The 22,910-nt window shown below is 37.6% G+C and overlaps 1 protein-coding gene across 2 annotated transcripts in view; it reads left to right on the top strand.

The window, feature by feature from the left end:
* The window catches only part of tp53bp2b (tumor protein p53 binding protein, 2b), a 32,736-nt gene that overhangs the window by 7,184 nt on the left and 2,642 nt on the right, over window positions 1-22,910 (top strand). The window contains exons 2-19 of one of the 2 annotated variants that reach the window (XR_010529322.1): window positions 2,323-2,470; window positions 4,518-4,631; window positions 7,351-7,427; window positions 7,531-7,632; window positions 8,258-8,432; window positions 9,168-9,352; window positions 10,968-11,132; window positions 11,223-11,400; window positions 11,555-11,683; window positions 11,760-11,839; window positions 14,783-15,170; window positions 15,248-15,981; window positions 16,330-16,467; window positions 16,559-16,692; window positions 16,770-16,936; window positions 19,487-19,634; window positions 19,704-19,837; window positions 19,915-20,055. Coding sequence is in view for 1 of the 2 variants with exons in the window: in XM_065259678.2 (XP_065115750.1) it covers window positions 2,323-2,470; window positions 4,518-4,631; window positions 7,351-7,427; window positions 7,531-7,632; window positions 8,258-8,432; window positions 9,168-9,352; window positions 10,968-11,132; window positions 11,223-11,400; window positions 11,555-11,683; window positions 11,760-11,839; window positions 14,783-15,170; window positions 15,248-15,981; window positions 16,330-16,467; window positions 16,559-16,692; window positions 16,770-16,936; window positions 22,632-22,831 (3,114 nt within the window). In the remaining variant the exon portion in view is untranslated. Of the gene's footprint in view, window positions 1-2,322; window positions 2,471-4,517; window positions 4,632-7,350; window positions 7,428-7,530; window positions 7,633-8,257; window positions 8,433-9,167; window positions 9,353-10,967; window positions 11,133-11,222; window positions 11,401-11,554; window positions 11,684-11,759; window positions 11,840-14,782; window positions 15,171-15,247; window positions 15,982-16,329; window positions 16,468-16,558; window positions 16,693-16,769; window positions 16,937-19,486; window positions 19,635-19,703; window positions 19,838-19,914; window positions 20,056-22,631; window positions 22,832-22,910 lie in introns of those variants that run through there. The other variant, XM_065259678.2, reaches the window with a different exon arrangement.

The following is a 22,910-nucleotide window of genomic DNA, read 5'->3' as shown; positions in this document are numbered from 1 at the left end:
ATGACTCACCATCATGTCGTTCCAAACTCGTAAGACCTCCGTTCATTTTCAGAACACAGTTTAAGATGTTTTATATTTAGTCTGAGAGCTTGCTGACCCTTCATTGAAAATCTATGTATGGTATACTGTCCATGTTCAGAAAGGTAATAAAAACATCATCAAAGTAGTCCATGTGACATCAGTAGGTCAGTTAGAATTTGGTGAAGAATCGAAAATACCTTTTGGTCCAAAAATAACAAAAATTACGACTTTATTCAGCATTGTCTTTTCTTCCGTGTCTGTTGTGAATCCCATGCGTGAGACTTAAGACTAAACACGTGGATGAGGTGTTATTCTCAGACATGTTTGTGATGTTTTTTTTAAACTTACAGCGTGCGTCTCCCTCTTACTGTAAATGAAGCCCAGGCGCACAAAAAACAGCTGGGGCGCACCAGATAACACGTCATTCGCGTCACTGCAGTCACGTGACTTTAGTCTTGCGTCTGCGCTTTACAACAGACGCGGAACAAAAGACAATGCTGGATAAAGTCGTAATTTTTTTTCTTTTTGGATCAAAATGTATTTTCAATGCTTCAACATATTCTAACTGACCCACTGATGTCACATGGACTACTTTGATGATGTTTTATTACCTTTCTGGACATGGACAGTATACCGTACCTAGATTTTCATTCAAATGAGAGACACATTTACGTTTACACTTAGTGTTTTAATCCGCCTCTTTTGACTGCTTCTGTCCGGATTACTTTAGAGGGGATGGTCTGTGGAAACGTGTTTTTGTAAGAGTTTTTTCAGAGCAATTAATGAAATAAGCTTGCGCAACTTTTTCACGCTCGCAAAATGAAACTAATGAAAGACGCGGAGAGCAGTCACTTTAGTTTTATCAATGAAAACATAAAGATAGCGCTGTACTATCTATATAATTATATAATTATATATAATTTTTTTTTTTTTTTTTTCGAAACGCGCAACAAAACATTAACAGATTTCCCTAACATTAGTTATTTGTAGGTATTTATGAGTTTTATATGATATGATCATGCATTTTAAAAAGAAACTTGTTTCTTTTATTGTCTCGTGAACAACTCACCATGAACTCACTTAACCGTTGTTCTCTCTGCCCAACTCTGGCTGGATTAGCAGGTTGCAGGATGTGTGACGCGTTATACACAAGTGTTGCCAACAGGGAGGTTGTAGAGTGCCCTCTGGTGGACAAACTATACAACGGCAACACTCATGACATGGTCGAAGGCTGTTTCGTTCGTTCGTTTTTTTTAAATTCATTTATCGACCATTATGAATGCTGATACCGATAGTTTGGAAAATGCCTAATTACGGCTGATAATAGCGGCCTGCCGATATATCGGTCGGGCTCTAGTATTTATACACCCGTGATAATATAATTAAGTATATTAGATTGCATTTATGTCATTATATACTTCTAAAAATTACACACTACACCCTTAAGTGATGTCGTCATCTATGCTTCCGAATATCATTTTTAACTCCGATGTTGTGCGTTTCTTTGCATCGTGTTTAAGATGATGTCTTGGCAGTAGAGGTGGCACAACTGTAATGAAAAGTCTATAACCCCCCCCCCCCAACCACCACCACTTTGTAGCGGTACTAAACTGCAGTGGAAAAGCAAACCGAGTGGTGCAAAGTCATAAAAAACGGCACAACAAATAACAGTTTGCCTCTGGGTTTTATTATAAATTAATATAGATGTATAGTATTCCTGAAATGATTTAACACGCTTTGACAGCAACATAATTTTTCTCCTCGGAACCTCTACAACTGCTGTTCACCTCAGAATTACAAATCAATTGGCTCTGCGCTTTCTGACTAATTACCCCATGCCCGTGTTTTATTTCTGGATAAGAACCCTCTTGATGTGACAACCATCTGTGCCGGCTGCAGTTAAAGTGCCAAGGCAGAAATACAGCAATGTGTTATGTGGTCAGTCATCCTTCTTAGCCTGCCCAACACGTACAGCTGTATTATAAGATTATATAGGCATCTGGTGTATAGTTACAGATCTATAAACGGAAAGGTATAGACGCCGGAGAGCATTCACAATGAACTTATCTTTCACCTTCACACTTACTAATATAAAGGACAGGGGTGATGTATCAGGGTCTTCAATGTTTTTGCAGCACTGTGATTGGTTCAGAACATTTTAATAACATTTAAGTCTAATAAGAATGAAAATTTGGTGTTTAAGTTGTTAATGTATTTGAACAATATGAGTGAACTATCGCTTTAAAATGAGCAAAAGCGCATTGTAACCCTGCCTCCTGCATCCTTTTTTTATTGGCCCAGATGTTCCTCACCGTATACCTCAGCAACAGTGACCAGCACTTCACCGAGCTTCCCATCACACCGGAGACACTGTGCAGAGATGTGGTGGACATGTGTAAAGAGCCGGGGGAGGTGGACTGCTATTTGGCCGAAATGTGGAGAGGTTCTGGTATGTGCTATTTGTTCAGTTCTTGGCTCACTGTTACAAGTACTGGGTCTTAAATACTATTTTTGAGCAAGTAAATTCTGAAATGTTATCAAATGATATGGCTTCAGCTTTAAAGGTGCCAAAGAATGCATTGAAAAAAATGTAAAATTGTGATATCTACATAGAGGATTTGTGGCATTATTAAGTAGTGTTGGGCGATATGCCCCATTTTGAGATCGTCCTATCGTCAGCCTGTGAGATTGCCGATACATGATAGTGTTGGGGGCGGGGCTGTAGTTTACTTATTCATTTGTTTGTTCATTTATTACTTATTATGACAAGTCACTTGATTGGTGTACAAAAAAAGAAGAGCAACACCGTCATGACCGCAACCTTCTTAAAACTGATGACAGCACGTCATTATGCAAGGTTCACACCAAACCCGGTAGAGGTGGCGTGCGAGTGATTTACATGTCAAGTCAATGCAAAGACGCAATTAGGCATCCGGCGGTGCAGTAGGTACGTTTCGAATCTGAACTTCGGCGGATTTCCGCGCCACGTTAACCAATCAGGACCTTGCTGTAGTAATGAATGGATTATAGGAAGCGAGTGGAGTCTCAGCAGAGTCGCAGAAGCCCCTCCCATGATGTGAATTTCTGCGTGAATGTCTCGAATGACTAGAATTTCATGTGCAAATGAAGTGAGTAAACTCAAATTTTCAAGCGTCCAACTACGTGCGAATAGCGCGTTTAATGCATCGTTAAAGGCCACGTGCTCTAAAATTTCCAAAAAAAAATTCTAAAAAATGATACTAGTGTCTATCGGCACAATCCTATTATTAAGTACAAAATTATCCAGAAACTCTTTTACATGTCTATTTACAACCTTAGGATTTCCCCTTAGAATGAAATTATTTGAATAATTCACCCAAAAATTAAAATGGAAGCCCTCATGCCATCCCAACTACACCGTAAAGTTCCTTGCTGTACTTAAATTTATAAGTTTAATCAGTGTAAAAGTGTGCATTTCAAGTTTCGTATCTAGGAGTTGCTATTAAATTATAAAAAATAAAGTTAAAATAACTTGAACTGATTCAACTTTATTTTTTTATGTATAGCAACTCTTCACTAGTCAAGAAAAGTGAAATTAATTGTAAATTCAATTTAATTAAACGTAAAAAAGTAGGAATTTTTTACAGTGTATATGATTTGTTGTCATATGCGTGTTTCATTACGAGACAATGATATTCAATCTTATTGATGTGCGGTCATATTGTGCTGTATCTATATTGATTGCTTAACAAGCTTTGTATATTACACATTTTCTCTTACACGCCTCTCATTTAGCTTCGGAAGATATTAACCCACTAAAATTATTTTGATTACTTTAATTTGATTATATGAACTGCTTTTTAAAGCTATGCCATGGTAAGGCATATATAAAGTAGTGCTGGGCATAGATTAATCGCGATTAATCGCATACAAAAAAGTACTTTTTTTGCATAATATGTGTGTGTACTGTGTGTAATTATTATGTTTTATTTATATTAAATTTTTTTAAATGTATATATAATATAGAATATATATAAATATAAATAAATATATAAACACCTGTAAATGTTTCTTAAATACATACATGAATGTGTGTGTATATGTATATATATATATATATATGTGTGTGTGTGTGTATATATATATAAATAATAATAATTACACACAGCACATACTCCTATATTATGCCAAAAATCTCTTTTATTTTGTATGCGATTAATCGAGATTAATCTTTGCCCAGCACTAAAGATAATATAATAGCATTTTAATATAAAGTTATTCATTTGTTTTCAACTAAGTAAAGGTCGTATACAACTGGGATGGTATGAAGGTGAGTATTAATGAGAGTATTTTCATATTTGGGTGAACCATTCCTTTAAGAAAGTTACAAATGCACCCAAGAGTGGTTTTGTAGCTGCATGCGTCTATGCGACAGTCACATAACGATGCAGCGATACATCACTCTACAGTAGAACTAATTTGCATTCGTCGTTTCTAATTGGTCCCTTCCTTCACAGAGCGTGTGATTGGTGACAGCGAGCGAATTATGGAGTTGCTGCAGCGCTGGGGTCAGCAGAGGGCGGAGGTGCGATTCTTCCTGCGTCATAACAGAGCACCCAGCCACGATACAGGTCAGATTAAGAGAAAACTATAAGACATAGTCACCAAAATCTGTATGTTTGACTTTGTTCATGTACACCCATCTGATTTGGTTTCAATTTTTGGCACTTGATATCCTTACTAGAACATTGCTACAGATGAAATCTGATCGGTTTGTTCGGACAGTTTATCCAATATCTGGTGTATGTGCTAAAAAAGATTTACTAAAATGAAAAATGAAACAGAATTGAGTCATTGAACTCAATGGGTTGTTTTTTTTTTGGCTTGGTGTATGGTTAGATTTTCTCATGCCACATCATAGGCGGATTCGATTGCATCCTTTCCCCTTTGGCGGTCGTGGTGTGATGCGAACAAGCATGAATGTCATTTCCCTTTATGGGAGAGTGAATAGAGAGGTAGTAAATTTGACATGGTTACGACTGTGTTGTGGGTATTAATAATTTACCGCAGGCCGGTGTGTTGTATAGACAGTGCCTTAGGGTGAGAGGCTTTAAAAACGTCAAAACTGATCAATATCTTCCTTTACATCTGCACACCTACCTAGAGGATATTTTATTTCATACTATAGCTCCTTCATAACTCACAAGGATACTCGTATATGTTTCATTTAAGGTTTCAACTTGCATGAATGCGGGTGTGAATGCCCTACTAAGCTAGATACCTTTGTTTTTAAGTATGTTTAAGTGTTTTGGAGAGAACAGTATTGAGCTGCGGATAGCTGATAGATAATTAGGTTTTAAAAAAATATAAAGCCATGAAAGTGTCCCATTTCCTATCCACTTAATGTCATTGCTGTCTCTAAAGCCCTTTTTATAGAGAGATTTAGGAAAATACTAATGCTGGCAAATTATTAATCGCGATTAATCATATACAAAAGTTTGTGTTTGCATAATATATGTCTGTGTCCTGTGTGTAATTATTATGTATGTAGCACAATGAAATCTGTTTCGTGTTTTCTTTGCTTAAATATTTAAAAAGAAAAAGCCTAAAACACGTGCACTTTGCATCACGCAAATAAAATAACCAAAGATTTTAGATAATTTTTCCTATTTAAAACTTGACTCTTCTGTAGTTACATACTAAGACCGACGGAAAATTAAAAGTTGCAATTTTCTAGGCAGATATGACTAAGAACTATACTCTCATTCTGGCGTTATAATCAAGGACTTTGCTGCCGTAACGTGGCTACAGCAGGCGCAATGATAAAGTTACAGAAGGGGACTATGTTACGGCAGCAAATGTTACGGCAGCAAAGTCCTTGATTATTACACCAGAATGAGAGTATAGTTCCTAACCATATCTGCCTAGAAAATCACAACTTTAAATTTTCTGTCTGTTTTAGTACACGATGTAACTACAGAAGAGACATGGTTTAAATGGGTAAAATATCGAAACTCTTTTAAAGCGATGCTAATGGTCTAATCAGATTCAATGGATTATGCTAAGCTATGCTAAAAGTGGTACCGCCAGACCCGGAAATCAACTGAATGGATTCCAAAACGGTAAAAATCTAATATTTAACACTTTGGGAGCTGGAAGATGAGCATATTTTCAAAAAAAGTGGAGTGTCCCTTTAAGAATTGTAATAAAAATAAGAATTTTTCATTTATTGATTGTTTTGTGAGTCATAAAGACACAAGAATACTCTACATCACAATCTCTCCTTATTTGTTTACGCAACGTGTTTAAAGTGAATCCTGCCTTGTCCCCCGGGAGGTTTAAACCTCCCAGTCACGTGAAACCGTGTGTGCGGTTTCATATTTCACCGAGTGACTTTGGCCCTCTTTGCCGGACAAAGAGCGTTTGTTACACAACAGTGCTGGCTGTGTCGCCCCTGCGTGCGTGGCTTATCCTCACAAACAGCTTTATTTTTCTGTCGACCGTAATTATTGTCAATTACACCCAGCTTGAGTTGTAATGTTTGTGCTTGTGGTTTGTTTTCACACAGAGTTGAGGTAAACCTTGTGTTTGTGTAAACTGCAAGCTCTGATTTGGACCTTCACGGTATCAGGCTGTGACCAAGGTCATTTGCAGGCCATGGCTTTGCTCTTAAACTGGTTTATCCAGTAACCTATATAAATAGCTAGTGCTGGTGGTGCCAAAGTGGGTGTTATGCAAGTGGGACTCTGGCATGGGCACATGCATAATAATTGAGTACTGGTTGTTTTGCTCGGTCATTACATAATAAGGTTCACTTCAGTCTCAGGTCACTCTCTGTTTTTCAGGCAAACCCCATTTGTGCTTGGATTTCATGGGTGGTTTGTTTACAGGATACATTTTTGGCTAAAATGTTTACCTTAAAATTAGACAGTAAGAGGATTGACACCTGGAAATCATGATTTTCAGCTATATAAGACATATTTTAATAATAAAAAAAAATTGTATGGCCTGTAACATATTGTGATCCACGACAATGAGTACCAAATTATTACAATAAATTCATAAAAATATAATTATTTGAAAAAGTAACAATTTTGTTAAAAAATAATTACTTTGGAAACCAAATTGCTATTATATAATCACCCATATGCATGTTACACTTCATTTGCTATGGTGTTGATAGGGTGTCATGGTTGGTGGCTTACTGGCCAAAGTCCTAAAAGCCCATCCCTAGGTCATTTTGGTTACGGCTTAGGTCCCTTCCTCAATGCAAGTTTGTTTGGTTTGTCATCCATTTTGTTATCATGACACTCCTGGCATGCCTTTATCTATTGTTTTTTTTATCTCCAGGGGGTCAGCAGGCTCCGGAGCCTCCTGTCAAAAGAAATGTCGTGAAGGGAAAGATGGATAGACACATGGAGAATGGAGTAAGTACAAACTTACTTGCGCAAATAAAAGTCAAGACCGTTCAAGACTGGCAGAAAGGAAGCACGGATGTTCGCCAATTAAAGTCTTGTTTTAAATTTGTAGATGGTACCTCCTCGTATGGACATCACCCTTAGTGAGCTACAAGAGATGGCGGCAAGGCAACAGCAGCAGATAAATGCCCAACAACAGCTTCTGGCGTCAAAGGTGAACATTGTATTAAAGGTGCAATGTGTAAATTCGAGAGGGGATCTATTGCATTATAATATGCATAGCTATGTATAAAGACTTTACATAATGAACCATTATGTTTTTATTATCTTAGAATGGCCTGTTTTTATCTACATGCACCGCAGGTAGTTGCCATTTTGCGCCGCCATGTTTCTACAGTAGCCTTAAAACGAACAAACTGATGCATTTCGTCACTATGTTGACATGACGTGTTTGTCCTGTGGCGGCTACCGTAGCTTCTCTAAGTGTTTCGAAAGGGAGGGGTGAGCGGTGGACTGATCTGTTGGTTGCAATTCGCAACCTCACCACTAGATGCCGCTACAATCTACAAAGTGTACCTTTAAAGCAACACAGTCTTCTTAATGTCTATAAAACGCATTCATTGAATGTTGTCAGTGATGTTATGATAATGTTAAACGTGTTTATTTTGTCAATCTGAGAATGCAGATGGTCTTAAAGTTAACAAACATTAAGAATTTGGGGCTAATGGGCACTAAAACAGCAGGCGCATTTGAAACGCTTCGAATTGAAGAGCTTCATCAGGCTTAATGATGTCTGGAATTGAGTTTCAATGAAATGTTGACCTGACGTCTCCTCACAGGAGCAGCGACTGCGTTTCCTTAAGCTTCAGGACCAGAGACAACAACAGCTGACGTCTGAACAGGAGAAACTACAGCTTCTGCGGGAGAATGCGGAGAACCAGGAGGCCAAACTGCGCAGGGTTCGAGCTCTTAAAGGACAAGTGGAGCAGAAACGCATCAGCAACAGTAAACTAGGTCAGAAATTAAAGTTTGAAACTTTAAACAAATGATAATAAACTAGGGTGACCATACATGCATTTTCCTCGGCCAGGATTTCAGGCGTGTCCTCTGGAAGTCGCATTTTCGACCGCATACGTCATCGAGGTTTAATATTTCAGAAAAGCAACTGTTACATTTCAAGATAAGAATAAAACTACAATGAATGTATGTCTTAAGAGAAATAAATCTTACTTTATAAAGTTTTTAACTATAATCGGTGACGTATGCGGTCGCAAATGCGACTTGTGAAGGACGCACCTGAATCCTGGCCAGGACGTATCCGAGGAAATGGCACATATGGTCACCCTATAATAAACGACCATTACACGTCATCGACCCAGAATGCACTACACACAGAACATAATTGCTTTTTTTTAAGAAATTAAAATATTGAATTTGTTTTTAGTAACGGATTTTAGTAGTAGAAGGCAAATATAAAGTATTAAAGCGTATTCAATGTGCCCTTTAAGATCTATATCAAGGTAGACCATTTGAAGTCTAGAAGTTTTGTAATGGAAAATGTTTTACGAAGACATAATTTGTTGTGGCCCATTTGCCGACTAATGGAAAAGTGTCTTTTTGTGTCGTTTTCATTATATCAAAGCTCCATTAGCGAATAAATTACTCAAGAGGGACAACAACAAACGATCACGCTAACAGAACACAATTAAGAGAAGGATACGGCTCATTTTTCTCTCTGGTTCTCTGCAGTGGAGGAGATCGAGCAGATGAACGGCCTGTTCCAGCAGAAACAGAGGGAGCTGGTGGTAGCCGTCAGCAGGGTGGATGAGTTGAGTCGACAGCTTGAGATGTTACGTGGCGGCAAAATGGACGTCGCTCTCGAAGCAGGACCGAGCTCAACGGGAGAACTTGAGAGAATGTACAAAGAACTTCAGGTATGCATTTGATTTAGTTTTCTTTAAGGTTACTCTTTAGCTGGGATAATTCCATTTTTGTGAAGGCATTTTGATAGAGATCAGATTCAGAGCGATCCTCAAAACATACACAGAGTTTTTACTTTTTACGTGAGGCGTGGCTTTCGGGTTGTATAAGTTGCGGAATAATACCTGGTGGATAATAGCAATATTGCGGATTCCCAGAAATTCTAAGCGAATCTGTGTGACGTCACTTTGTTGATGTTTGAACTGTTTTCAATCAAACGGAGCGTAGCTAACTCCTCCCCCTCCCTTCATGAATGCGCCTAACCCCCACCCCCAAATCCTTCTTGTCGTTTATTGGCTGGAACACTTTGTTATGTTTCGTGGTGGTAGGTTTGGCCACTGTGTTTTTATTGCAGTTTGTGCAGCCTGGGCTGTCTACAGAGATCGCGTTTTTTTACAGTTTGATCAGCGGTCAGGCAGCAAGCAGATAGTAAAGAGATGTTTGCTGTATGTAACGAAAAATGTTTTATGGTCTAAAACGTGTGAATTCGCTTGGAGCACCTTTAACTCGTCAATGGCGGGGAAAGAGTTAAATGGGATTCGATCTAAATTTTTTGTTATATTTTTAAGTTTACTTAATTTATACGTTTTGTCAAATGTTAATCTTGTAATAAAAGATTTGACTAGTTGACTGGTTGTTGTTCCGGGCCTCCTCCACTGTAATTGGACGGCTGAATGCAAGTGACGTTTTTCAACTCGGGACACTGTGCCACGTAAAAATGGCAAGACATCTGCCAGCTGCTGCCGTTTTTTAAAAGCGCAGCACTTCCATTGGAAACAATCGAAACATATGCTGGCCGCAGGCGTAAACATTTTGGTGTACACACCCCCTTACGGTACATTCAAAAACGTTATCGCTCGGCGGAAGGCTTGTCTGAAGCGTGGCCAACAGCCAATCACAGTGGCCGCCACACATGCTCCGGTCTTGCATAAACGTGATTGGCTGGCTCGCACTAGGTTATTTGCGTAAGGCGATCAGATTGGCTGATTGTGACGCGATGTTGACAGATCCACATTTCGGTTTGGCAACGCATGAAGTTGCAACTGCTGTACCTTTAAAGGAACAGTATGTAGGATTGTGGCTAAAACTGGTATTGCAATAACAAAACTTGTGGCTAAAACTGGTACTGCAATCACCCAACTAGTGGCCAATACACAAAATGACAACATAAACATCAGTTGAGGGCTGCAACTCCACTTTTTAAATGACAATATCCTGGCTGGACTGCTGTTGTCAGTGATATAAGTATTTGAAATGAAAATGATTTCTTAATGTCTAGTGACATATCAGGGCCATTTTATGATTAATTGTTATACATTTCTTACATACTGTTCCTTTAAAGCTGCATGCCACCTGCAATGTTGTCGCTGTGTGTCTCCCATCTCTCTCAATGAGGTTTTTAAAAATTTCTTAGCAAGAATATGGATGCTAAATATGCAATATTTAATTGGAAATATTATATAAAAAAGATTTTTTTACAGAAAGCATAGAGTTTAGAACTGAAAAAGTTTCTTGCACAAAAAATTCAACAGTGCTTCTTTTGTTCTGCCATTTTTCTTCTCCCTTCAGCTGAGGAATAAGTTGAACCAGGAGCAAAGTGCCAAACTCCAGCAGCAGAGAGAGAATCTAAACAAGAGGAACCTGGAGATGGCTGCCATGGACAAAAGAGTAGCCGAACTGAGAGACCGGCTGTGGAAGAAGAAAGCTGCTCTCCAACAGAAAGAAAACTTGCCCGTGAGCTACTTTCTCACTTTTTTCTATTGGTAGTTTAGTTTCAGATGCACGTAATGCAACGATTCATCTCATTCGGTCCTGTATTTGCAGCTGCCCACTGAAGGTCAGATTTCCCAGCCCACTGGCCCGTCTAGGGTTGCTGCTGTTGGGCCTTATATCCAAACCACCCCGGCTCCTCCAGTTCCACCCAGGCAGGAGATCCTGGTGAAACCCGCTTACCCCGACGTCACAGCTACTCTGCCCAAAACGCTCCCCAAACCAACCACAGGTGCGTATATATATTTATTATCTTTTCGGCCTTAAGTTTGCGAACGGATACGGATAGTCATCCACACCCTGTCATACCAACCATCGTTTATGTTTGCATTTATTACATTGTGCCAGTGTTAATCTGATTCATCTGTCTTTTTACCATGTGCCAGGTGCTGGTATCATGACGGGTAAAATCTCCAAGGTTTCAGACTTTTACTCCTGCTCAGAAACCAACTGCAGTGCCCATGGCCACTCCTCCACCCTCCCTCGTATGACCAGCCACACATTTCATGAGAAAGGTAACATGGATTAACCTTTAAACCCCACGGTCGAGCTATGTTTTAACTAACTATCTTTTCATTAAATTCATCGTAGATCCTGAGGCAGATTTGAGACCGCAGCCTTTGCCCTTACGAAAGAACCAGAGCAGCGAGGACCTCTTGAGGGACGCACAGGTATTGCATTTAGACTTGTCACTTAAAGGGAATTTCATTTAAAATCATGTTGTTGCACTGCAAAAAAAGACTTTCTTACTTAGTATTTTGGTGTTGTTTTCAGTACAAATATCTAAAAATTCTTAAATCAAGATAAATGTTCTTGATGAGCAAAATGAGCTTAGAAAAAAAGTCTAGTTTTTAGACAAAAAATATACAATTTAAGTTAATCTGTGCTTAAAACAAGCAAAAATATCTGCCAATGGGGTGAGAATTTTTTTCTTGAATTAAGCTTTTGAGAAAAAAGTAAACTTTTTTCTCACCCCTTTGGCAGATATTTTTGCTTGTTTTAAGCACAAATTCACTTCATTATGAGCTATAGTGTGTACTGAATACAAGAGAAAAATGCCAAGTAAGAAAGTCATTTTTTTTGTGAAACACGTGAGGAAATGTTTGACATAATGTTGAAGACTGAAAGTCTCAGGCACCATTCACTTTCATTGCATGGACAAAGATTTTTTCATGGAAAAAGAAAATATTTTTTTCTTGAATTAAGCTTTTAGGAAAAAAGTAAACTTATTTTTAGATTTTTTTTCTCACCCCATTGGCAGATATTTTTTTCTTGTTTTAAGCACAAATTCACTTAAATTTTGTATATTTTGTCTAAAAACTAAACTTATTTTCTTAGCTCATTTTGCTCATCAAATCATGGACTGAATACAAGAGAAAAATGCTAATTAAGAAAGTAATTTTTTCCCCCCTGTGAAACACGTGAAGAGATGTTAGACATAATTTTGAAGACCGAAAGTCTCAGGCACCATTCACTTTCATTGGAGGGACAAACGATTTTTTCATGGAAAAAAGAAAATCATACAGGTCTGGAATGAAATGATGATGGGTTAATGATTACAGAAATTTAATTTTCATTCATCTAACCCTTGAACAATTTACAAATATAAAATAGACACACCACTTATTCAAAAAATAAGTTTAGTTTTTAGACGAAAAATATACAATTTAAGTGAATTTGTGCTTAAAACAAGCAAAAATATCTGACAATGGGGTGAGAATTTTTTTTTTATTAAGCTTTTAAGAAAAAAGTAAAACTAATTTTTTTATTTTTTTCTCACCCCATTGGCAGATATTTTTGCTTGTTTTAATTAACTTAAATTTTATATTTTTTTGTCTGAAAACTAGACTTATTTTCTTAGGTCATTTTGCTCATAAAAAAATCTTTATTTAAGAATTTTTTTATATTTGTACTGAATACAAGAGAAAAATGCTAAGTAAAAAAGTCATTTTTTGCGGTGTGAGAGTTTTATTTCTGTGAAACACGTGAGGAGATGTTAGACATAATGTTGAAGACCGAAAGTCTCAGGCACCATTCACTTTCATTGCATGGACAAACGATTTTTTCATGGAAAAAGAAAATAATTTTTTCTTGAATTAAGCTTTTAGGAAAAAAGTAAACCTATTTTTAGATTTTTTTTCTCACCCCATTGGCAGATATTTTTGCTTGTTTTAAGCACAAATTGACTTAAATTGTATTTTTTGTCTAAAAACTAGACTTATTTTCTTAGGTCAGAATTTTCAGATATTTGTACTGAATTCAAGAGAAAAATGCTAAGTAAGAAAGTCATTTTTTGCGGTGTGGGACTTTTATTTCTGTGAAACACGTGAGGAGATGTTAGACAATGTTGAAGACCGAAAGTCTCAGGCACCATTCACTTTCATTGCATGGACAAAATATTTTTTATTTCTGAAAAAAGAAAATCATACAGGTCTGGAATGAAATGATGATGGGTTAAGGATTACAGAAAATTTATTTTCAATCATCTAACCCTTGAACAATTTACAAAGATATAAAATAGACACACCACTAATGCAAGAAAATAAGTCTAGTTTTTAGACAAAAAATATACAATTTAAGTGAATTTGTGCTTGAAACAAGCTAAAAATCTGCCAATGGGGTAAGAAAAAAAATCTTGAACTTTTTCTTAAACACTTAATTCAAGAAAAATGTTCTTACTACATTTTTTAAGCACACATTTTTGTCTAAGGCAGGGTGCATGATCTCTAAAAGCCAATGTTGATATTTGAAATCAAATAAACAAAACAAACACACCCCTACCCCAATAGAATCCAGACCTTCTTTTAATAGACCCCCCACACATACACAACCCAGGCAACGATGTTGGTTAGTAGACACGCCCCTTACTGCTGATTTGCTACTAAAGTTTGTTTTGGTATTCGGCCCGACTCCTAGCCTAGAAATCTAGACGCACCCTAGCGGCCGCAAAATATATTTGCTGCCAGGGTTTAGTCTAGGCACTCACAATACACTTAACAGCTCCAAAAACCAAAATTTGGTCAGGCCAATCACATCGTGTGTAGCGTCTGTGGGGCGGGCTTAACATGATGACGACAGAGCTGCAACGGTTCCTACTTGAAAACAAAGAATGGCTGCTGCTGCTGGCGAACAGCTTTCTTTTGAAGCGGCTTTGGCCGCGACTTTAGACTTATGTTTTTCTTTGAGAGAAGAGCAAATAACCCTACTGAAGTCCTTTTTAAGCAAGAAAGATGTGTTTGGAGTTTTACCGACTGGTTACGGTAACTACGTCACCTTCTTCGTTGCTCTGATTGGTCATAGCGCTATCCTATTGCGTGCAGAGGCATTTTGAGGGACAACCTTATATCCCGCCCCTTGCATTGAGCCGTTTGTGTGAAGAGTTGCCAGACCTTACATCTTGATGTAGGTCTGGCTAACCAGGCTACCCGACTCCCCTTTCCGAAGTGTTTTTCAAAAATCATACACCCCGCCTTTAAAATAACCCCACCATCAGAACCGAAGCAACTTACTAGATACACATACCAAACGGTTATTTGATCCATGAGTTCATATAATGCACTTCTTTTCTTGAGATGTGTGTAATATCTGGATTGTTGTCTTCTCTATTTCTCTAGTCTGCCGACAAAACCTTTGGTAAGGTTCCTCCACCTGTTCCTAACAAGCCCAAACCCGCTCTACCAGGCCAGTCCACCTTCAGCAAACCTCCCTACAGCACAGGCACATTTCCTGGCAAAGCCAGGCCAGCCAATCAAAAACCACCCATGCCCCTTCCATCCCATAACCACACCTTACCCACACCACTTCCTCCCAAACCAGACACGTTACCCGCCGCAACGGTACGACCTTTCACGTCAGAGACCGGGAAAGAGACATCCAACCCCACCACTCTTCACAAGCCCCAGACGGTAGCCGCTAGCTCAATTTATTCAATGTACACGCAACAGAGCACTCTTGGGAAAGGTTACCAAGGGCAAAGCACGCTCACCCGATCGCAACCTCGACGTGAGTACCACCATCTCAATTATAGCCTAATACAGATTATTAATAAAACCGTTTACTGATCGTTATCCATCTTGCAGTGTACGGTAAACCAGTCATCCCATCCAGCGGGGGGCAGCAGTCTCATCCTCAGGACTGCAGTCAAATCGATGGTGATCAGGTGGACCAGGTGGCCCCTGCGGTCTCTTCCGGTGAGGGCCAAGAGACCGAACGCGCTCCTCGTCCCCTCAGCCCAACCAAACTCCTCCCCTTCCTCTCAAATTCCCATCGGCTCCAGAGCGACGCCGATTTGGAGGCCCTGCGTAAGAAGCTGCACCACGCGCCCAGGCCCCTCAAAAAGCGCAGTTCTATAACTGAACCCGAAGGTCCGAGCGGACCCAACATCCAAAAGCTCCTCTACCAGAAGACCACACTGGCCGCCATGGAGACCACCGCCATCACCCCATCTGGCTTCTTGCAAGCCGAGGATGGTACCAGGCAGACATCTGAAGAGGGCACCAGACCCCTGGAGGGACCCTGTGACACAACGATACTGGAAAGCGAGGTAGAGGATGAAGATCTGAACCCTCCGCCCCTTCCCCCTCGATCTCCCATCCCGGATGATGGCGGCATCTCTAACACTGGACCGTTGCCTCCACCACCTCCAAAAGAAGAACAGGAAGTCTATGGTCCTCCAGCACCAGAGCCCTATATTGAGGAGTACCCACCGTACCCTCCACCTCCTTATCCCAACACAACAGAGCAAGAGGGATCAGGGGAGGAAAGTGTCGATATGAAGGCTCCAGAAATCACAGGACAGGTCACGCTTCCACCGGTAGGTAGAACTAATAGATTAAATGCTAAAGTCTTCTTTAACCAATCAGATACAGTTTATTAACAGTGCAGTGCTTTCACACATTTTTGGACACATAAATCAAGGCCGGTAGAGCCAAAGAAAGCGGGACGGGATCCACATCAGATCCATTCTAGGCTGTTGCTTAGCAACCAGTCACACTAAAATTCTGGGTGCTGCACGCAGATCTCATGAAACATTTAAATGGAGCAGAAGTGACCCTCAATGGGCTTTATATGTGAAATGAAAGAATGGTTCAAGCTTCCTTTGCCATTTGGTGTTACTCTTGTATTTCCAAAATGTTGTGATAGACCTTTCATCATTTCTCAGGGCAAAAGGACAAACCTGCGCAAGACAGGCTCGGAGCGCATCAACCACGGGATGCGTGTGCGCTTCAACCCGCTGGCCCTCCTGTTGGACTCCTCCCTCGAGGGCGAATACGACCTGGTCCAAAGAATCATATACGAGGTGGGGAATCGTGGCTGAGATGTCTGGTAGATAGCAACGTAGCAGCATGCATGTATTATTGGTGTAAGAACTTCAGGTGTGTCGTTTTTAGGTGGATGACCCCAGTTTGCCCAATGATGAGGGCATCACCGCTCTGCATAATGCCGTTTGCGCTGGACACACGGAAATCGTGAAGTTCCTGGTGCAGTTTGGAGTGAATGTGAATGCTGCAGATAGCGATGGATGGTAAAGATATATGCATGCAAACTAACTTGCCCCCTTAAATGTAATACGACACAATGTAACATCGCTTTGTTTTTCAGGACTCCCCTCCATTGTGCCGCCTCTTGTAATAATGTGCAGGTCTGTAAGTTCTTAGTTGAATCCGGAGCGGCCGTCTACGCCATGACATACAGCGACATGCAGACGGCGGCCGATAAATGCGAGGAGATGGAGGAAGGCTACGCCCAGTGCTCCCAGTTTCTCTATGGTAAGAAACTCTGTATTATTACAAAACAGACAAAGGGTTTCAACCGTTCACGTGTTATATTGATTATAACTATTAAAATACATAAAAAGTCGTATTAAAGAGAATAGCAGTGTTAGCACCGCAATGATAACGATAAACATACAAGGAACAAAATCAAAAGGATCCAGCTGATGAACGATAAACCACAGCCAATCAAATCTATTAAAATTTAAAGCACACTGCAAAAAATTACTTTCTTACACTGCAAAAAATGATAAAAAAAAAAATTCTTAGTAATTTTGTTTTGTTTTCAGGAAAAATATAAAAAATCTTAAATTAAGATTCATTTTCTTGATGAGCAAAACCTCCCAAAAAAAAATAAGTCTAGTTTTTAGACCAAAAATATCAAATTTAAGTGATTTTAAAACAAGCAAAACAATTTGCCAATGGTGAATTTTTCTTAAATTTAGTTTAAGAAAAATTTTCAAGATTTTATTTGCTTACCCCATTGGCAGATTTTTTTTTGCTTGTTTTAAGCACAAAATCACTTAAATTTGATATTTTTGGTCTAAAAACTTGATTTATTTTCTTGTGTCGTTTTGTTCATCTAGAAAAAGCATCTTAATTTAAGAATGTTTAGATATTTTTACTGAAAACAAGACAAAAATAGTAAGATTTTTTTTCTTGAAAATCATTTTTTGCAGTGTACTTAGTATTTTTGTCTTGTTTTCAGTAGAAATATCTAAAAATTCTTAAATAAAAATGTATTTTCTTGATGAGGAAATGACCCAAGAAAATAAGTCTAGTTTTTAGACAAAACATATCAAATTTAAGCGAATTTGTGCTTAAAACAAGCAAATAAATCTGCCAATGGAATAAGACATTTTTTGCTGAATTTTTCTTATATTAAGTAAATTCAAGAAAAAATGTCCTATATACACTGCAAAATCTGACTTTCTTACTTAGTATTTTTGTCTTGTTTTCAGTAGAAATATCTAAATATTCTTAAATTAAGATGTATTTTCTTGATGAGCAAAATCACCTAAGAAAATTATACTAGTTTTTAGACAAAAAATATACAATTTAAGTAAATTTGTGCTTAAAACAAGCAAAAATATCTGCCAATGGGGTGAGAAAATTTTACTTGAATTAAGTGTTTAAGTTAAATGTTTAAATTTTATTTCACAATTTTTTTTCTCACCCCATTGGCAGATATTATTTGTCTTAAAACTAGACTTATTTACTTAGGTCATTTTGCTCATCAAGAAAATACATCTTAATTTATGAATTTTTAGATATTTCTACTGAAAACAAGACAAAAATACTAAGTAAGAAAGTCATTTTTGCAGTGTAATATGTGTCAGTTTCTTCAAAACTGCCGAGTTTTGGGCAAAAAGCTGAAATAATTGCATTTTTATAAAGGAATTTTGTTAGAGATCAGATTCAGAGTGATTATCAAAACATACTCGAAGTTTAAAATGTTATTAAATTAGTTTGTGCTTCAGTTTTTTATAAATTGGTTAACAGTGCCATCTAGTGGATAATAGCAGAATTATAGATTACTGTAAAAACTTGTCAGGAAAGCGTCATTGGCAGGGAAATGTTTTCTCTTAATTGTCGAGATAACTCGTCAATGGCGGGGAAAGAGTTAAGATGCATTTTGGTCAGATCAAAAGTGGACAAGAGAGACACATTCACGTTTACACCTGGTGTTTTAATCCGTCTTTTTTGTCCACTTTTGACCGCTTCTGTCCTGATTTTCTGAGGGAATGGTCTTTCTGCTTTTGTTTAAATGCGAGCAAGATAAATGACAGGTTTAAAGGATCACTCCGACTTTTTGGGACTTTAGCTAAATCACTGTATCCCCCAAAGTTAGATAAGTCCATACATACCTTTTTCATATCCATGCGTCCCATAACTCTGTCTGACGCCCCCACCGCTAGCCTAGCTTAGCACATTTTTACTTAATACATAAAAGTACATTTTCAAGTATTTGTATTTTATTTGGGTTTTTTTGTTTGGAAAACATACATTCCAAAGCATTTAGTAAAGTAAAGTAAAAATTTTCCCAAGACAAACACTCTGTAACTTAAATACTAAATATAGTAGAGTCCACCTCTGGACAAAATGAAGCCAACATTTTCCTATTTATATGTTGTGATTTGTATAGTCACAGCGTGTACAAATAACAAGGTCATATGAGACACCGCCATCTTTTAACCGTAGTTCTTCCAGTGATTGGCCGATATATTGCAGTGGCTGATATTTTTATTGGCATCAGTCGATAAATCTTTTCAATTGGCTAAACTTGAATTTGTTGTTTGTAATATAAAGACACTCAGATGTACAAAGTCTGACAGACAGTAAAATGACCAAACATTATTCACTTTTTAACATGACGTTATTTTGTGTTACACACAATAACACTCTGGTGTGCAACAAAATAATATTGGTAAATATCCCATATCGGTCAACCACTATTTTACTTGCTTACTTTAAGAAGCGTTTGTTCAATTGTAGAGAAAAGAAATGTGTTTGTGCTTTTATTTAATTAAGAATGGTCTTTCACAGGTGTACAGGAGAAGATGGGCATAATGAACAGGGGTGTTGTTTATGCCTTGTGGGACTACGACGCTGAAAATCCAGATGAGTTGTCCTTTAAAGAGGGAGACTGTCTGACAGTCCTACGAAGAGAAGACAATGAAGAGACGGAGTGGTGGTGGGTAGATAGCAACGTAGCAGCATGCATGTATTATTGGTGTAAGAACTTCAGGTGTGTCGTTTTTAGGTGGATGACCCCAGTTTGCCCAATGATGAGGGCATCACCGCTCTGCATAATGCCGTTTGCGCTGGACACACGGAAATCGTGAAGTTCCTGGTGCAGTTTGGAGTGAATGTGAATGCTGCAGATAGCGATGGATGGTAAAGATATATGCATGCAAACTAACTTGCCCCCTTAAATGTAATACGACACAATGTAACATCGCTTTGTTTTTCAGGACTCCCCTCCATTGTGCCGCCTCTTGTAATAATGTGCAGGTCTGTAAGTTCTTAGTTGAATCCGGAGCGGCCGTCTACGCCATGACATACAGCGACATGCAGACGGCGGCCGATAAATGCGAGGAGATGGAGGAAGGCTACGCCCAGTGCTCCCAGTTTCTCTATGGTAAGAAACTCTGTATTATTACAAAACAGACAAAGGGTTTCAACCGTTCACGTGTTATATTGATTATAACTATTAAAATACATAAAAAGTCGTATTAAAGAGAATAGCAGTGTTAGCACCGCAATGATAACGATAAACATACAAGGAACAAAATCAAAAGGATCCAGCTGATGAACGATAAACCACAGCCAATCAAATCTATTAAAATTTAAAGCACACTGCAAAAAATTACTTTCTTACACTGCAAAAAATGATAAAAAAAAAAATTCTTAGTAATTTTGTTTTGTTTTCAGGAAAAATATAAAAAATCTTAAATTAAGATTCATTTTCTTGATGAGCAAAACCTCCCAAAAAAAAATAAGTCTAGTTTTTAGACCAAAAATATCAAATTTAAGTGATTTTAAAACAAGCAAAACAATTTGCCAATGGTGAATTTTTCTTAAATTTAGTTTAAGAAAAATTTTCAAGATTTTATTTGCTTACCCCATTGGCAGATTTTTTTTTGCTTGTTTTAAGCACAAAATCACTTAAATTTGATATTTTTGGTCTAAAAACTTGATTTATTTTCTTGTGTCGTTTTGTTCATCTAGAAAAAGCATCTTAATTTAAGAATGTTTAGATATTTTTACTGAAAACAAGACAAAAATAGTAAGATTTTTTTTCTTGAAAATCATTTTTTGCAGTGTACTTAGTATTTTTGTCTTGTTTTCAGTAGAAATATCTAAAAATTCTTAAATAAAAATGTATTTTCTTGATGAGGAAATGACCCAAGAAAATAAGTCTAGTTTTTAGACAAAACATATCAAATTTAAGCGAATTTGTGCTTAAAACAAGCAAATAAATCTGCCAATGGAATAAGACATTTTTTGCTGAATTTTTCTTATATTAAGTAAATTCAAGAAAAAATGTCCTATATACACTGCAAAATCTGACTTTCTTACTTAGTATTTTTGTCTTGTTTTCAGTAGAAATATCTAAATATTCTTAAATTAAGATGTATTTTCTTGATGAGCAAAATCACCTAAGAAAATTATACTAGTTTTTAGACAAAAAATATACAATTTAAGTAAATTTGTGCTTAAAACAAGCAAAAATATCTGCCAATGGGGTGAGAAAATTTTACTTGAATTAAGTGTTTAAGTTAAATGTTTAAATTTTATTTCACAATTTTTTTTCTCACCCCATTGGCAGATATTATTTGTCTTAAAACTAGACTTATTTACTTAGGTCATTTTGCTCATCAAGAAAATACATCTTAATTTATGAATTTTTAGATATTTCTACTGAAAACAAGACAAAAATACTAAGTAAGAAAGTCATTTTTGCAGTGTAATATGTGTCAGTTTCTTCAAAACTGCCGAGTTTTGGGCAAAAAGCTGAAATAATTGCATTTTTATAAAGGAATTTTGTTAGAGATCAGATTCAGAGTGATTATCAAAACATACTCGAAGTTTAAAATGTTATTAAATTAGTTTGTGCTTCAGTTTTTTATAAATTGGTTAACAGTGCCATCTAGTGGATAATAGCAGAATTATAGATTACTGTAAAAACTTGTCAGGAAAGCGTCATTGGCAGGGAAATGTTTTCTCTTAATTGTCGAGATAACTCGTCAATGGCGGGGAAAGAGTTAAGATGCATTTTGGTCAGATCAAAAGTGGACAAGAGAGACACATTCACGTTTACACCTGGTGTTTTAATCCGTCTTTTTTGTCCACTTTTGACCGCTTCTGTCCTGATTTTCTGAGGGAATGGTCTTTCTGCTTTTGTTTAAATGCGAGCAAGATAAATGACAGGTTTAAAGGATCACTCCGACTTTTTGGGACTTTAGCTAAATCACTGTATCCCCCAAAGTTAGATAAGTCCATACATACCTTTTTCATATCCATGCGTCCCATAACTCTGTCTGACGCCCCCACCGCTAGCCTAGCTTAGCACATTTTTACTTAATACATAAAAGTACATTTTCAAGTATTTGTATTTTATTTGGGTTTTTTTGTTTGGAAAACATACATTCCAAAGCATTTAGTAAAGTAAAGTAAAAATTTTCCCAAGACAAACACTCTGTAACTTAAATACTAAATATAGTAGAGTCCACCTCTGGACAAAATGAAGCCAACATTTTCCTATTTATATGTTGTGATTTGTATAGTCACAGCGTGTACAAATAACAAGGTCATATGAGACACCGCCATCTTTTAACCGTAGTTCTTCCAGTGATTGGCCGATATATTGCAGTGGCTGATATTTTTATTGGCATCAGTCGATAAATCTTTTCAATTGGCTAAACTTGAATTTGTTGTTTGTAATATAAAGACACTCAGATGTACAAAGTCTGACAGACAGTAAAATGACCAAACATTATTCACTTTTTAACATGACGTTATTTTGTGTTACACACAATAACACTCTGGTGTGCAACAAAATAATATTGGTAAATATCCCATATCGGTCAACCACTATTTTACTTGCTTACTTTAAGAAGCGTTTGTTCAATTGTAGAGAAAAGAAATGTGTTTGTGCTTTTATTTAATTAAGAATGGTCTTTCACAGGTGTACAGGAGAAGATGGGCATAATGAACAGGGGTGTTGTTTATGCCTTGTGGGACTACGACGCTGAAAATCCAGATGAGTTGTCCTTTAAAGAGGGAGACTGTCTGACAGTCCTACGAAGAGAAGACAATGAAGAGACGGAGTGGTGGTGGGTAAGATGCAGCGACAATGAGGGCTATATACCACGTAACATGCTCGGGGTAAGGAACTGTCTTTTAAGCTTTCATATTTGTTTATATGTATTTATCAATTTAGACCGTTAATGCTTGGTTGTTGTTT

Source organism: Paramisgurnus dabryanus, chromosome 24, assembly GCF_030506205.2.
Source record: "Paramisgurnus dabryanus chromosome 24, PD_genome_1.1, whole genome shotgun sequence".
In the NCBI taxonomy this organism is placed as follows: domain Eukaryota; kingdom Metazoa; phylum Chordata; class Actinopteri; order Cypriniformes; family Cobitidae; genus Paramisgurnus; species Paramisgurnus dabryanus.
Note: the sequence above shows the minus strand (reverse complement) of the source record. Positions and strands in the feature narration are given on the sequence as shown.